The sequence below is a fragment of the Falco naumanni genome, chromosome 9 (assembly GCF_017639655.2).
Source record: "Falco naumanni isolate bFalNau1 chromosome 9, bFalNau1.pat, whole genome shotgun sequence".
In the NCBI taxonomy this organism is placed as follows: domain Eukaryota; kingdom Metazoa; phylum Chordata; class Aves; order Falconiformes; family Falconidae; genus Falco; species Falco naumanni.
The window spans coordinates 43441215-43456373 of record NC_054062.1 but is presented as its reverse complement, the minus strand read 5'-3'; the positions used below and the strand labels follow the sequence as shown (position 1 = coordinate 43456373).

Below are 15159 nucleotides of genomic sequence, written 5' to 3'. Positions count from 1 at the left end.
TTCCCTAGAAGTTGTGTTGCTGTTTGTCATGGAAGAAGATGGGAGTGTCATAGGGGTGGATATTGGAATTAATTCTGGGTTGCATTGTCACTACAGGAATGGCGAAGAGTGCAAAGGTTTCAGAATAAGGTGGCTGTGTGGCCAAATGACAAATTTCTGACTAGGGTGTGCAGGTAGGACTCCTGTTGCCGTCAGTGGCAGCAATGTGACTACGTCCAAAGCCAGACCACTCCATACATTCAGTTTTGTCAATCTAAGTGTCTGTTGAGAGGAAATTGGAGCTGAACGTGTATCTTCATTGATTTACAGTGATAGCAAGGGTTCGCTTCGTCACCAGGGAAGGAGCAAGCTTTTGAATTAAGGGAAGTTTGTTAGCTGTGCTTTGGTCCCGGACCCCACCTAATCTTGTTTTCTTACTGAGGGGGCTGTATTTGAAACGTGGTTTTGAGAAAGTAGGGCTGCTGAAAGTTTAAAATACAAAGCTTTGAAATAGTGTCTAAAACCAAGTACCTGTTTATTATAAAGCACAGGAACACGTAAGGCAAACTACAGCTGAAGATTGTTCATCCCTGCTCAAATTCTGGAAACAGAAGCTTATTAAATGAACAAAAGTGCAACTGTTCACGAAAACTATACTGCTACATTCAGCTGTCTTCTGTCTTCACGGTGCTCAGCTGGTATCTGTATGGAGAAGAGTTGAGATAATTTTTTTTGGTTATAAAATCAGAATCAATCTTTGTGAATAAACACAGTTTAAAATATGAACCCTGCTACTTTAAACTGGGGAGTTGTCACTTTGATTCACCAAATCACAGAAGAAAGGTCCTGTCTGCAGTTCTTGAGCCATTTGGCAGTAGTTGCAAGCTCAGAGTGGTACTTACTATAGATGTGCTGCAAATACACCGAGATTGACTTAGGACTTTCATTTTAAATTCATTGTAACACTTCACTGGAATACTTTTCATTTTTAAAAGAAATTATCATTGCAGGGAAGTAACTCAATTGTTCGTTATTAATTGTCCCTTATAGAAAACTGGAAGTTTTAATGAATAACAGAGTTGGTGTCAGTCATGGTGACCAGATCCATACAGCCACCTGCAAGAACTAAAAAACAACATAAACTCTACTGCTGTCTACTTGGAGCCCACTTTCTATCACCTAAGTGCTCTATAGTGTGTGCCCATTACCTTTAATGAACAAACAAAACCCCAAATGCTGGCAAGTCTGACTTCATAAACATGTCTGTGGGTGCCCATACCTTTCCACAAGAGGTTTATTTTCCATCGGGAATATCTCTCACCTTGTTAAATGCACTATTGATGCTTGGGCAGAGAATGAAGAGGACAGAGCACTGTAAGAAGCTGTGTAGAATAGGTGGCGTGATCCAACTGGTTTCTGTTGTGGTTTAATTTATTCCACAAGTGTTTATCCAGGAGCATGTTTTGTGTGAGGGGCTTGCATGTCAAAATTTGATTTAACGTATAAAAATGGTAATACTTCCCATAACTTTTTTGTATGTTGTTGCCCTGCTTTGTTTCATGTGTGACACATGAAACTATAAAGAATCAGAGGATCTTAAAACTGAAAGAGACCTTGAGGTTGCTCAGTCCATCCTGCTGTTCTAAGCTGTGATGCTTGTTTAGTTTTCCAGTGCTGGGGAAATGACAGTTGTATCATTTCAGTGGTTTACTGTCCTTGTAAGAAAGCTTTACATTGTGCTTTACTTGAGTCTTTCTTGCTGCATTGTTTCGTGTTTTATTCACTTTTGCAGTGGGGAAGAGAACACAGCTTTCATCTTTGTGGCAGCCTTACTTGTCCTGGTGGGCTACTTCAATATTCTTTAGACTAAACATCCTCAATTTAACCACCTTTCTGTGTAGCTCATGTATCTAGCTCCTTGGCTGGGTGTTTCTTTATTTGGTATTTGGAGTTTTTTTTCCCCTTTTCTTTCTCCCTCTCTCTTTAGTGTTTGTTGAAACCTGGTGTTCGAAACTGGACCTAGTATTTCAGCTGAGACCTTAGCTGCGCTGAATTGAATTAATTACTTCACATCTTAGGGGGAGAAAAGGTGACACATTTGGTAATAACGTATGCAACACCGCTTTCAGCTTAGGCTATATCCTACTTGATACTTACCATCAAAAATGTCTATAAGTGGGGTTCCTGGAGCAATGGAGATATTTGATGTCGTCTCACTGATGATGTTGAGGAGCGATTTGACTTCCGATTCTAGATGCTCCACTGTTTTTATTACCTTCTAATGAAAATAGGGGAGAAAAATGGAGAAAGGTAGTAGTCAAAGGGTCAAGTGGAAGGAATTGTACCAAAGGTGTTAGCAGAAGTGCAAATCTAATGTCCCGTAATGCTAACAGCTAATAGAATTGATACGGCGCATTGCAGATTTAAATATTTCTTCTGTTATGCTGACCTCTAGTGGCGTGAAGTATTAAAACGTTTCACAGGAGCTACAGAACCCGTTTATGAAAGAGTCACCTGTAATTTGACTTCTTGGAGGGTACTGCACATTAACTTTTTTTTAACCCTCTCATTTCTGAGACGCCATCATACCCAAGAAAAGAATCTGCACGGAAGATGAGAGGAGCTGACGGGTGGAAAGTAAGAGGGCTGGGACTAGAGCAGGGGAGAGGTAATGTTGCCATTTGAGAACCAACAGTGTGTAGTTTGGCAGCTACCCAGCTGGAAATAGTTAGCGCTGGATATGTATCTTGTGAGTACTTAAGCCACCAGGGAAAAAAACTTAAAAAATTCAAACTTTGCAGGTTTCCTAGAATCTCAGTCATATGGTTCATTTAGCTCTCGAGTGTCTGCAGGAGTGAGCAGAAACTCCTCTGTCAGGCTTGGACTCACCTGCAGAATTCACATGAGCAGATGTGAAACTGTACCGGTATCAGTTCTGAGATTGTTATATTAAAGGCACAGTTCTAAACTTTAGAAAAGGCTGATATGTGATAGTAATTGGTTAATCAGTTGTTTGGAATTCGTGAAGATTATATGTTTTTGTAATAATGTAATAGTTTTGTAATAATGTAGAATGTAATAATGGTTAAAGCATGACATCTGAAAAAAATAGCCAAACTTTGAACAGAACAAAATCAAGAAGAGACAGTGCCTATAAACATCATTCTTCTTTCCTTTCTTTGGTCAGGATGGGCAGAGGTCTGGTAAGGTCCAGGAGCCAGCGCAATAGCTCTTACCTCTTCAATAATATCTAAACGTTTGTGGATTGTATCATGTTCGTTACACCAGCTTCCTCTTCCCAGACTTCCAGGTAACACACTGATAGGGTCTGCAGCAGCTGGAAAAAGACAGCCACAGTTAGTTGACAGGAGCTTTTTGATGGCAGTCCTTACCTTTCTGACTTCTGAAGTGGCATTTTGCATGCTAGACATTGCTGTTTATGAAATCACATGTAGGACCCCCAGGTAGAAACTGAACCTCTCTCCCAACAGCTACAGCTGTACCCCAGTGCTATGAATGTCTCCTTGCCTGTGCACGTTGTCATGGTTGGTTGGAAGAAGGTGTTTTCTCTGGCCGGGTTGTTTTGTTTTTTGTTTTGTTTGTGTGTGTGTGTTTACACAATCTGGTTTTTTCCTACCTGTGTAGGGTAAGGTTATAGACTGGAGCTGCCTTTACAAGTGTAAAACCTAAACATTAGGAAGGTCTGCCTTACACATCAGTTTCTCTTCTTTCTTCAGATTTTCTTCAGAAGCAGCTGGTACAGCAAAGCTTTGAAGAGTAGCTGGGTTTGTCCACTTATGCCCTGAACAGATGCAAAAGCTGGTGATTCCACTGCGCCACCAACTTGTCCGTAACAGCCTGATACTGCAATGGGAAGGGAAACAATAAAAGTGTGTACAGCTGATGCCGTTTGCTGACTGAGTCACTCATATATGCTGCTGTATACAAAGTCACTTATCTCTGTCAGTTATCTGTAGTTACCTCTTGGTACTCATGAGCTTTCTTGTTCTCTGAACGTTGCATTCTGCTGGATGCAGTCCGTGAAAGGTCAGCACGTGCTGGTGTCTGTGCTTCAATGGCACCAATTTCATTTTCGGTGCAGCATTCAGTAACATTTAGATTTTGGTATGTGTGCATAGAACTGTAATGGAGTATTGTGAACCCCACTAAAATGATAACATATCTTGCTCCATGTAAAGTTAGGTCTTGTTCTTGTCTGAGGCCTGAAGAAACTATTGATAATGAGAAAGCAGCAGTAACTCATTCTGTTGTCGTTTGGCTGTAACAAAGAGGAAACCATGAGCTTCTGTTATAATGAACAGTAAGAAACCTAAGCAACTAGTTCTACCTTCAGTACTGTTGTGCAAGAGCAGCGATTTGGAACTGCTGCAGTGCTTCATCGCAAGTTCACGCCAAGATTTCTGGGGTGTCGGTACCAGATGACGGCAAACGCATGTCAGTAAGGGTTGTAGCCATTACAGTTTGGTGGGATGAGAGCGGTACTCTGAGTTGGAATGGTATCCTTGAAGCTGGAGGGCGGAGGGCAGAGAGGAGAGCTTTAGAATGTCATCTGATGTCCCAGGTGTTATTTAGAGACGTAAGAGAGAATTGGTGGTGGCTCATTTGCAGCGAGATTTGGATTTGGGTGGTTGTGGTGCGTTCACCAGGAGGTGGCGCTGTCGGGACAGACGCCCGAAGAATGTCCCTGTTCACAGAACTGCCGAGATACGGCAGGTACTTAAACACTGGCTGCTTTGCAGTTGCCCTTTCCCCACCCCCCCCACCCCCTTTCCTGCTGCTAGTGGTGTTTTGGGAGCGTTGTTACCTTGTAACTTAGTGGTCAAGTGAACCCTGCTGCTTCTCAAAATGTTTGTGTATTTACATGTTTTTTTCCATCATGGCTGGAGCAGTACTGAGATACTGAAATTCTCTGTTAGAAATAGAGGTTACAAAGCAGCGACCAGTCTTTTGTCTACAAACCTTGGCTTTCCTAATAGTAGAATAATAGCAAGGTAACCTCCATTTTAGTGTCAAAGATTAATAAAATTTCCTCCTTTCCAATATTCCCATCTCGGCTCTCAGGATCAAGCCTGGTGGCCCAGTTCAGCTGTGTGCTGAACTGCCCCCCATCATGTTGGAGAGAGCGCCAAGGGCAAGCAGAAGGCATGGTGATGAAGTAACTGTGGATCAGTTGTTGACTGCTGGGAACATTCCCGGATCTAAGTACAAATGAACTGTGAAAAGAGGCAGCAGAAATCATTAGGTGGACTAAGAGCAAACGGAAGAATTTGAGATTCCCCCAGGAAGTTATTTTTCACCATATTGACCTAGCTGTCGGTGACTGGATCCCAAGGTTGGATGGAAGGTTTGGGTGAAGACCAGCACCGGTTGTGTGCAGTTTTTAAAGGAGCTTTTGGCCACAGAAGTTACATGCCAGGCTTGTTTAGTTCTGTCCATTCCCTAGAAATGGAAGCGTGAGAGGGTTAGCGTTGGCCATTTCTCCTTCTCTGATCATGCATCTTATAGCATGGTGGCCCATTAAAGACAGCCTAGAGCTTGTGTGCAGGAGAAGCAGAAGTAGCTGTCTGTCCTGTCTGAATGGGACTCTGACCCAGAAGCTCTCTGGCCTTTCCAAACTGCCTAATGGCATGGTGGGTACGCCTGCTGGCACCGTGCAGGGGCTCCTTTCACCTTTCTCCTGATACGGGACCTTAAATCCGCAAAGTGACTTTTTGAAGCAGAAATGATATAAGGTCTTACCCAAAATGCCGCTTTAATCATTCTTTTAGCTTAGCCCTTCCGTCTGAAGGAGGATTCTGTTTAGCGCAAACCTCAGCATTGTGCTGACTGCTAGTCTAGGCAGGTGTACGTAGATGGGGAGGTTCGATGTGATGGATGAGTGTCACTTGATTTTGGTGTGCCATCGTAGATATGTACAGCCTACATAAGGCCGTTGCATCTCACTGTGAGGTTAGCAAAACTCTGCAGAGTTTTGTGTGCACATGCATGTCTAGAGAGCTGGGTAGAGGGGTTGCTGTGAAATGCAGGACTTAGCAGTGCTTGGCTCCTTGGGCTGGTTGGTTCCTTTCTTCTGACATGGAGACAGAGAACTTTCCAGCACTCGGAGCACATCATTGCGTTGTAAACTGTAGCGGGCTTACTGAATGAGGAGGACGTGTCCTAATTTGATGAGGCTGTAAGGTGTTACTCAGAACCACAGGACTAGTGCAGTGCCTAAAAATTTTGACTAAGAGTCGAAGCCTAAGTGTCTTGGAAGCACCTGACAGCTGTTGTTGGTGAGTGATAAGAGTAGAAACCAAAGTGTGTCTAGTTCCCAGACCTCACAGTACGGAGCTGTCTGAGGGCTGACCCAGCAGAAACCCTCTCAGCCAGGACCTTTCGTGTCTGTGCCTGGTTAGTGACCTTGACGCTGAGACAGACGCGCCCTTGCGCTTGCCCCTTTCCCACCACGTCGGAATGGGGTACTTCAGGTGGGTGGTTGCTGCTGCTGCTGCCCAGACAGCCAGTACTTTGGTCAGCGTAGTTTGCATCTGTTTTCTGAGCCTTGGCTTAAGGCTTTGGCTATTAAAAAGCCTTATTGTAATTTTGTTGTCTGGCTCTAGCTCTTAACCCACAGCCTTTATCTCTGGGATGGGCCGTTCACAAGTCACGTCCGGTCCCGTGTAAATACGGCACGTATCTGGGTCACTATGGTCAGACAGTCCAGCTGAAGCAGTAACTTCCGTGTGCTCAGAGAATCACATGTTGCTTATGAGTTGCTGCCCTTCTCGGTGTTGCAGTTGGTGAAAGAAAATGACGTGGTGTGCCTTTGGCACCGACCTTCTCCAGCAGCATCGCAACCTCACGTAATGATGGCAGTTGCCTTGTAAAGGGAGTGAAGAACGGAAGGCTGCAAGCCATGTAAGCAAAAGGCTAATGGCCTTTTAGGATACTTCCACGTACTTGCTCTCTTCTTGCTGAAGAAACGCTTTAAAAATTTAAATTAGAATTTTTACTTGCTCATGTGTCAAAGCACATGCATAAATGCAGGAAATTGATAGTAAATTTTAAAGCTAACAGCCCTTACAAGTAAACTCTTTGTATGCTGTATAAATTACGTATTTAAAATGAGGGGGTACTTGCAACTTCACTCTTGCTTAAGCTGTCAGGAGGAGGCATATTTCAATGTCTTAAATATCTGATTTGAAACTTGATGGATTACTTGAGGCAGATATTTATTCTAACATTTCAAAGCAGCAGAGAGAACATTACCTTTCAGTTAATCTCCCATATGCAAATTCCCACCAGATGCTTCCTGTGAGATGCTTAGTTCAATTTTTGATGTCCGTTCTGTTTGATATACAGGTGGTAATTGTCCATCAAGAATCAGAACTCTTTTGTTCAACATAAAATGGCCCGTGCCTTTTTTTTTCCTCCGATTTAAGTCCTCTGTGCTATGTTGATGGTGCCGGTAAAGCTGGGTGGTTCTGACGGCCCTGTGCTGTGAGAGTCAGAGACCAGCAGATGGAGCAGGAAAATGGAGAAGCCGAGTTGGTTGCTAATAAAGGTGTGTTCAATAGATGAATATGCTTAATGTTGGAAAGAAGTAGCACGATGAAGAGTAAAGTTCTATGTATCATGGTCAGCCTGACTGTAAAAAACTTGATCTTATAGCAGGGGACGGAATGAGCGACGAAATCAGAATTAAAACAACTTTAGCAAACAGGTTAAGAGCAAAGGCCCTAGTTTTAGAATACCTCTCAGTTAAGCTCCTCTACCTCCTGTACATTTGATATGTTCCCCCAGCCCCCCAAAATGTTGCTTCTACAGACTCCCCGAAGAAGTCCCCTTCTACGACCACCAGGATTCTGTCTTTCCAGATGCTGGTAAATGGTTCATTTTGATCATCCAAATAGTTGCTGATATTAAGCATCAGAATAAACCTGAGCAACTGTCTCTTCACTGTCACTTGCTGCTGTTAATAAGGCTGACAACCGAAGTATGCCGTCACACGGATCTGGTAGGTCTTTGTAAGTATCTTTCCTAAAGGTGCCTTGCTGGTCAAACTGAAGTTACAGGCTTGGTGTAGAAATTACTGGGTTGGGTCCCTTGGTCTGTGTTATTGGGGAAGATCAAGCTGAGTGACCATAATGTTCTCAATTGGTCTTAAAGTCTATAAAATTCCTTTTGCATCATCCTATGATCAGTGTGGTTTTGCAAGTTAACCGAGAGTGTTATGTTTAGTAGGGAGGGGTAGAACAAAGCAGGCCACAAGCCAAATGAAAGGCAAGTGAGATTGAAACAGGAACCAGATGGCAAATAAGGAAGTGTGAAATCGTGGGTAGACCAGGGAGGATAAAGGAGAACATGTATAACCCTTCAGGAAAACATACTGTGCTGTGTGATCTTGTTTGCACTGTCTTAGGTTTAGCAGTATCGTTTTATTCCTGGAGCGTGTTGCATAAAGTGGCCAGATAGCTTCTAATGAGAAAATGAAGGGAGTAGTAATGGATTTACGTTCCAGTAGGAAAAAGGTCATGAACTTGAGTATCAGGTTCAAATAATGAATCCAATAACCAGTTTGGGAAGAATGCAACAGACCTCTGAAGGGATTTGCTGATCTTTGCTTAAATTATGCCTTGTCTAAATATAAGTGTTGGACTCCACTTGAACATGTGTATATAATTTTGAAGTGTTAGCTCAAGAAATTACACAGCTTACAAAGATGGTTGGCACAGTTAACTTGCAGCTGAATACAGGAGAGGTTCAATTGCTTTGACCTGTACTGATACTAATAGTATTAGTGCTTTCAGACCTGAGTTAAGTCAAGGCTGTTAGTCATATTTAATTTGGGGGGGCTCTTCTTAAAGGTATCACATGTAGTTTCCAGTTATGTCAACCCTTAATTACATTGGCGTCCTTAAATATGGAAGTACAGGATTAACTTTCTGTACCAGTATAGGGTTTATTACCACCAGTGTGGCCAAATTCCTTTTAAGCTGGGTTCTATATAATGTAATCTGTATCAAATTTTATTGTTAGGACACCAAAGGTAATTTATTTGGATAGAAAGGGTTGTACTGGAAATGCTTTTTAATGTGCAGATTGTCTTCAAATTCTTACATGCTCAGGGGCAGAGCTTTAACTGGGCATAGAGCTGTTATCCATAAAACACTGTCTAATGCTTAACTGTGATCCAGGTACCTCTGAACCTCTTTCTAGAGTTTGGAGCTTCTGTTGCTTAAAGATAAGGGAATTCTTACCTTTAGTGACTGCAGTAAAGACTGCAGGAATTATAATAAATATCTAAAATTTCTTAGCTTCTTATATACTGTCACAGATTACTATGCTTTACACAGGAGGCAACTGCAGGAGTTTGCTTATATATGTGTGCAGATACACACACACACATATACATACATACATGTACACACACCTTTATTGGGCTCTAGCTTTTATGGCAGAATGACATTGTAATGTCCATCCAGGGCAAATGTGGAATATTCAAAGTAGGAGATGGAAAGCAGGGTTTGTATATTAGACAGAGAACTGACAGTAAAAGGCTCTTCTAGAATTTTGGGGGACAGAGGAGGACTGGTTTGTCTTGGGTTGGGTTGTTTTTTTTTTTCAATCATTTCAGGAAGGTACATTGAAAGTTTTTAATGCCTGATTAGGGATTAATCTGTAGTCTGTGCATTCACTGTACCTTCAACTGCTACCAGAATGCTGTCTTGGAAAGATTTCACACATGGAACAAAATCTAAGGGATTCCTTGGTATCTAAGATTCATGAGCCTCTGGTAATAATGCAAGTATCTGAAATAAGTTTCTTCCATGAAATTATTTTTAATATTCACTTTAGAAGCTAAATATCAGAAAGTCAAAGTTCCAAACTTGCAGACCTGATTCATACTCTGTTTATCAAGATGTGGAATATGCTCTATGGATAGTATTTCAGATCCTAGATCAGTTAAGATTGAACTTATTTTAATTCTTTTTGGGTTTTTTTTCCTTGAAAGAGAAGAACCAAATAGGAAATCTCATGTGTTGCGGGATGTATTGCGTTAGTACAGGTGGGTCAGGGTATCATCCTACCAGTTCTCACTCCTCTAACTTGCCTGTCCCATCAACCTATATGTGAGATGTCATGTTGTGATGTGTTCTGGTCCTACTGTGACTCACTTGTGCTTGTGAAATATGCAAAATCAGAAATGGGACTTGATAGAAATTTTCCTGACTAGGAGATGGCTGCCACCTATTTCTGTGTAAAACTACTTGGTTTGGAGGAGGATTTTGCTGTCATGATCCCTGTCATTCTCACTTCACAAGAGAGCTTCAGCTCACGCTTACTCAGCAGCGGAGGTCGAGAGGGAGTGTACAAGACTAGGTTCATGCTGCCATAGGGCATTTTTTGTTTTATTTTTTTTTCCCAGGCACAGCAAAATCCACGGCCCCTGCCATGGCTATCTACGAGATGCAAAATTACTACTTGAAAAAACATTTGCTGCTGTGTTACCACATTTGTGATCGTAAGAAGCACTTAAGTTTTGTATATTTTCATTCAAAGGAAGGAGGATAACAATGAAATGTTCCTGTGAGGGAGCTGTTAGCTTGGAATATATTTCCAGCATGCTGGTCTTCTGATCAGGCAGCCAGGGAATATTCTCTTGTACTTGCTGCTGTCATGGAAAATGACTACAGGGAGTTGGAGTGATGAGAGATATAAGCTGCATAATTTGCAGGTAGTTTGCTTTAATTAATGCTGTAACTTACAGTGGGATACCCTGATGCTTTGGGCTGCAAACAAAAGTTTCGCTTTAGTATGTATTTATTTCTGTGTGAATTTGTTTCAGAAACTAAGTCAGAGCGTTAGGAGGGTTATAGCTAGTAGCTGCGTGGGACAGACTTGTGTGTAGAGAAAGGGATGAGCTGTTTAAGGAAGAAGAGGAGCCGTGTTGTAGCATATGTTAAGAATGTAAGTTGTGTAGAGTGAGCGTGCTTAAGGCTGGTTTGGGAATGGAGGAGGTGAGATAACACAAGTATTTGATTCCACCGTCAATTTGAGGATGACCACTAGTATCAGGGTATAAAGAGGTTTTCAATTTTATGAGGACGTGGCTTTTGGTCTGTGTTTAGTAATAAGAGCTATATAGGGTCATGGGGAGTGTGTGAGGTGAGTGTGACTTATTAGTCAGCTCTGTGGTTGTGTAGTTTGCATATGAGTAAGTTATGGTAGTGGAAAGAAAGATGATAGTACAATGAAATAATATCCTTGTAGGTTTTTTCCAATACTTAAACAAGTCTAAGAACTTGCTTGAAGATACATTTTCCTCTGACAGAGAGTTCACATGTGCTGCAACTGCTCAGGAAGTAGAATAGTGATATGTATATATACACACACACATAAACATACATACTACATCCTGGCACTCATGGCCAAGACTCACAACTGCTTCGACCAGAGCAGATCAGCCACGTTTATAAATACAGCTGCATCCTGCAGATGAACAGCAGGAGTCCTGTATTTCTAAACCCCGGGCTTTTTTGAGTTTGGTATTAACCTTTGCTTTACACATGAAGGATACAAAGGCCATGGAAAGTTAATAAAAATCTGTGAAAAGGCTCACTTCCGTACAGAACCCCTCCTTCAGGTGCCTCATGGCCTTAAGAAACAACCTACATCGGGGTACACTTTGTGACAAACTTCCTTTCTCCTTCCTTGTTGGAGCTCAGAGAGGAGTGTTTGCAAAGCCTGTAATCCTTGCACTGGAGACAACAATGCCGGTAGGTGTCTATAAGGACAGAAAATCTCCGTAACAGGGGGTATAAGTTAAACCACTACCAGTTCATAGTAGAGAAATAAAAGTCCAGTATGAGTCCAACATAGATAGGACATCTCTCATAAATTTTTATTGTGGATTTAATTCTACAATGCAATGGTTTAATCTCCTGGAGGCAAAACACTGTTCTGTGAGAGTGCCAGTGGTCAGTTTGGGGCAAAAGGAGGCTGTTTTGAAGGGATATTTTTTTTCTCTCCGGTTTCTAGGCAGTGGTCTAGCTTATAGATCTTCTCAGCTTTGATATAGCATGTGGATGTCAGAGGATCCAAATTTTTCTGATAAGTCATAATATATTAGCTTACACTTGTTTTACTTTAACTTGTAGTTAAAAAATGAAGGAAAGTTCAGCTGTTTAAAAAGAAATCGTGCCAGCCTGGAGTATTGAGCAGCAGTGCTTCCACGGAGCTCTCCTGTTGCTCTTCCCCTAGTAGCGTGCTCAGTGTTTGGTTTGCTCAGCTAAATGGAGCCTATCAGTGGGGCCAGCCTGCTTGCCAGGTACTTGTGTACCTGAGGACTCCAAGTCACCTCTCTGCCATGCATAAATGTGGAGCAAAGGCTTTGCTGTTGGGGTGCTGCACCCCTCGGAACAATTTGCTTGGAGGTTTTTGTAAGAATGGAAACACATTTAAATGAGGCATGTATTGAATGCGCTAGTGCCCCAGGCTACATTGTAAGCTAAACTTGAGCAGCACCCCACAACCTAACCCAGCAAGGACAGCTAAGAACGAAGAACTGTGGCCACGAGGCAGGAGCACATCATTGGGTCCAGAAGGGCTCCCATGCCAGCCTCTTCTCCTGGGCTGTTCAAAGGCTGAGCTCCGTGAACAGGAGGTTGTTCATAATAATGGCTGGATTAAAACATGAATTCTACATTGGCCAGCCGCCAAACCATTTTTAAGATGAAGCCATGGGGATTGGGAGGGAGGATCTGTAAGGAAATCAAATATTAGATTCCCTGACTCGAAGGTAGCAAAGGGAAAGTGGGGATGACTTTTTTAAGCCTGTCAACCAGTCAGGGTACTCCCATGGCCATGACACACGCAAAATTTTCCATCTGACATAAAGTACGCCATTGGGACAGCGAAAATGATTCGCTGAGCGAGTAGCATGGCATGATGCTGGTACTAGCCTCCACGGCAGTTATTATTCAAGTACTATTCTATTTAGCTGAATTTTATCTGAGTTTGCTAATGATTTCAGCTTAAAACCGTACTTTTGGGGGAATAAACAAAAGCATTCTTCCAGTCTTTCTTTGTTCTTCTTTAATTTCACTTTTTTTTTTTTTTTTTTGTGAAGCTCACAAAACTAGCAAGAGGATAGTGAGTACTTGTGGAGTAAAAAGCAAGTTAGGGTACCCTTGCTGGGGTATTGGTATTTCAGTTCATCACTGATAAACGTGACAAAGCTAGTGGGGTAGGAGGGAGTCGGGGCAAAGAAGAATGACTAGGTCTTGGGGACAGAAGGGACTAATAGTTTTTCAGAAACTGTTTTGATTGTAATGGAAACTTACTACTCTGCCATGAAATACAAACATTATGTGTTGTCAAGAAGTAAGAGCAGAGGGAAAATAAAGCTGGGCCTCAGCTAGCAGAAAACACGTAATACAAACAGGCTGGGAAGCCAGGTTTGTGGTTACACAGGGACTATAAACCCCTTAAACCAGCCAAACCGAATAGCTTTCAGTCCACTGTCAGCTACAACATGATTACAGGTTATTCCAGCACTAATCTGTTGTTAATGACAGTAAAATTCAGATGCAAGCTTATCAGATGTTCTGTGTTAGTAGTCCCCAAGGCATTTGGGGAAGGTGTTATGTGCCTCAAAATCTCAGGAATAAGTAATCCAAAGCAGAAAAGAAAAAAACTTGGTGCTGTTATGAGCAAATCTAAAAAGAAAGGTTTAAATAATAGAAGACGTTTTTATATCCGTCTTGAACTTCGATCTCACTGCTGAGTGGATTAGTACGTATGTTAATACGGCTGCCAGAACAGTAATTATGGAAATGCAGGGCGCTGGCTGCAACACCTGAATGTGGTTCTATATTTCTGAAAATACAGTAATAGTATCTCCTGTGAAAAGTGAAAAATCTCTACCGAAGCCATATGCCTCCAGGACAGACTTTAATAGCACAAAAATGGAGTTTTTCCTGTCAAAACCAATATTCCCACAGACGTTTGACACATACCTGTGTCACCTTCATATAATACCCACAGAGTAAGCAATTCTTTACCTCCCCCTCCCGTTCCATGCAAAGGCTTTGACCATGCTACAGTGAAGCTATAGTTTCTGCTTTGCAAGCTCAGAATCACTTACCTGAGAGATCTCGCTCCTGCAGGACTAAGGCAAATGCCAGCGCCCAAAGGAAAAGCATGGTTTCAGCCTCTCCAAGCTCTGCCGTAGTCCTGGTGGAGAGCCCTGCAGCCTCGCTCCCCAGCTTCGTATCGACTCCTCCGTCCAGCCGTTCGTGCTGAGGTTTAGCCAGAGTTAGGAGGAAATATGCCCGGGCTGAGCCAAGATTCTTGAGCTGTTCTCTTCTGCTTCCCTCCTTTTAAAAAACACCCTTCCAGCTCCATGCAAAGTCCAGTTACTCAGGCAAGCTGGCAGTGGTCCAAGCTCCCCAAAGTGTTTTTGGTTTTTTGCCCTTGTATTTATCTACACAGGCTACAACTGGAATGTGCTGAAGAGCTTTGGATCCTGTAAATACAGTGTGGGGCAAGAAAAGGAAGGGAGAATGGAGGAGGAAGGGTTGCTGGATGTTTCCCTGTAGGATTTCATCTAGGGCGGGGAAAGCAGGAACACTGGAAAATACAGTATCTTTAGATCTTGTGAGCTTACAGGGCTTTTTCCATTATTTGTTCATTTTGAAGACTGCAGAAATGTCTTTTTTTTTGCGTCGTGCGAAGTATAGCAGTGTTGTGGGAGGTGGCAACTGTCTGTGGTGCTTCATGCTTGGATGGTACCATAGGAGCTCCTGAAAGTCTGGACTCTTTAGTTTGACAGGTTTTTGAAATATGTTAGCCTTGATAACATCACGTGCAAAAGTGATGCTGCTAATGGTATTCTGACAGCATATCTGATTCTTAGCAGGATCTTTAATTAAACAATAATTGTTTTGTAGATGCATGGATGCTGCTTGGGCAATCGTCAGTCTTTAACCCCACTAGACTGGTGTTCAAAGACTTAACATTATCTCCTTCCTGGTACTGATCCTCATGTTTGTTGAAGTTGTTACCTTTTTTTCAAACTTTTTGCAAGTAAAAGGTGAAAGGCCATTAAGGTGCCCCACTGAATCCTAAAGGCTGCTGTCCAGGATAAACGGTGTTCTAACTATTGAAAATAAA

The 15159-nt window shown here is 42.3% G+C and overlaps 1 protein-coding gene across 1 annotated transcript; it reads right to left on the bottom strand.

The window, feature by feature from the left end:
• Nucleotides 1-497: 497 nt before the first annotated feature.
• PLAC9 (placenta associated 9) lies at nucleotides 498-14526 on the bottom strand. Its single transcript, XM_040605985.1, has 4 exons — nucleotides 14132-14526; nucleotides 3216-3316; nucleotides 2137-2257; nucleotides 498-681 (listed from the first exon to the last, which is right to left on the bottom strand). The coding sequence occupies exons 1-4, from the start codon at nucleotides 14187-14189 to the stop codon at nucleotides 671-673; spliced, it is 291 nt and encodes a 96-aa protein (XP_040461919.1). The 5' UTR covers nucleotides 14190-14526; the 3' UTR covers nucleotides 498-670.
• Between the last annotated feature and the right edge of the window lie 633 nt (nucleotides 14527-15159).

What these genes read in the sequence shown, in the direction of transcription:
- PLAC9 (XM_040605985.1), bottom strand. Translation starts at nt 14,189, where the DNA reads ATGCTTTTCCTTTGGGCGCTGGCATTTGCCTTAGTCCTGCAGGAGCGA. An exon ending in GCAGGAGCGAGATCTCTCAG is followed by an intron (nt 3,317 to 14,131) that starts GTAAGTGATTCT and finishes GTCTTTTTCCAG; the next exon opens with CTGCTGCAGACCCTATCAGT. An exon ending in GTTTAGATATTATTGAAGAG is followed by an intron (nt 2,258 to 3,215) that starts GTAAGAGCTATT and finishes TATTTTCATTAG; the next exon opens with AAGGTAATAAAAACAGTGGA.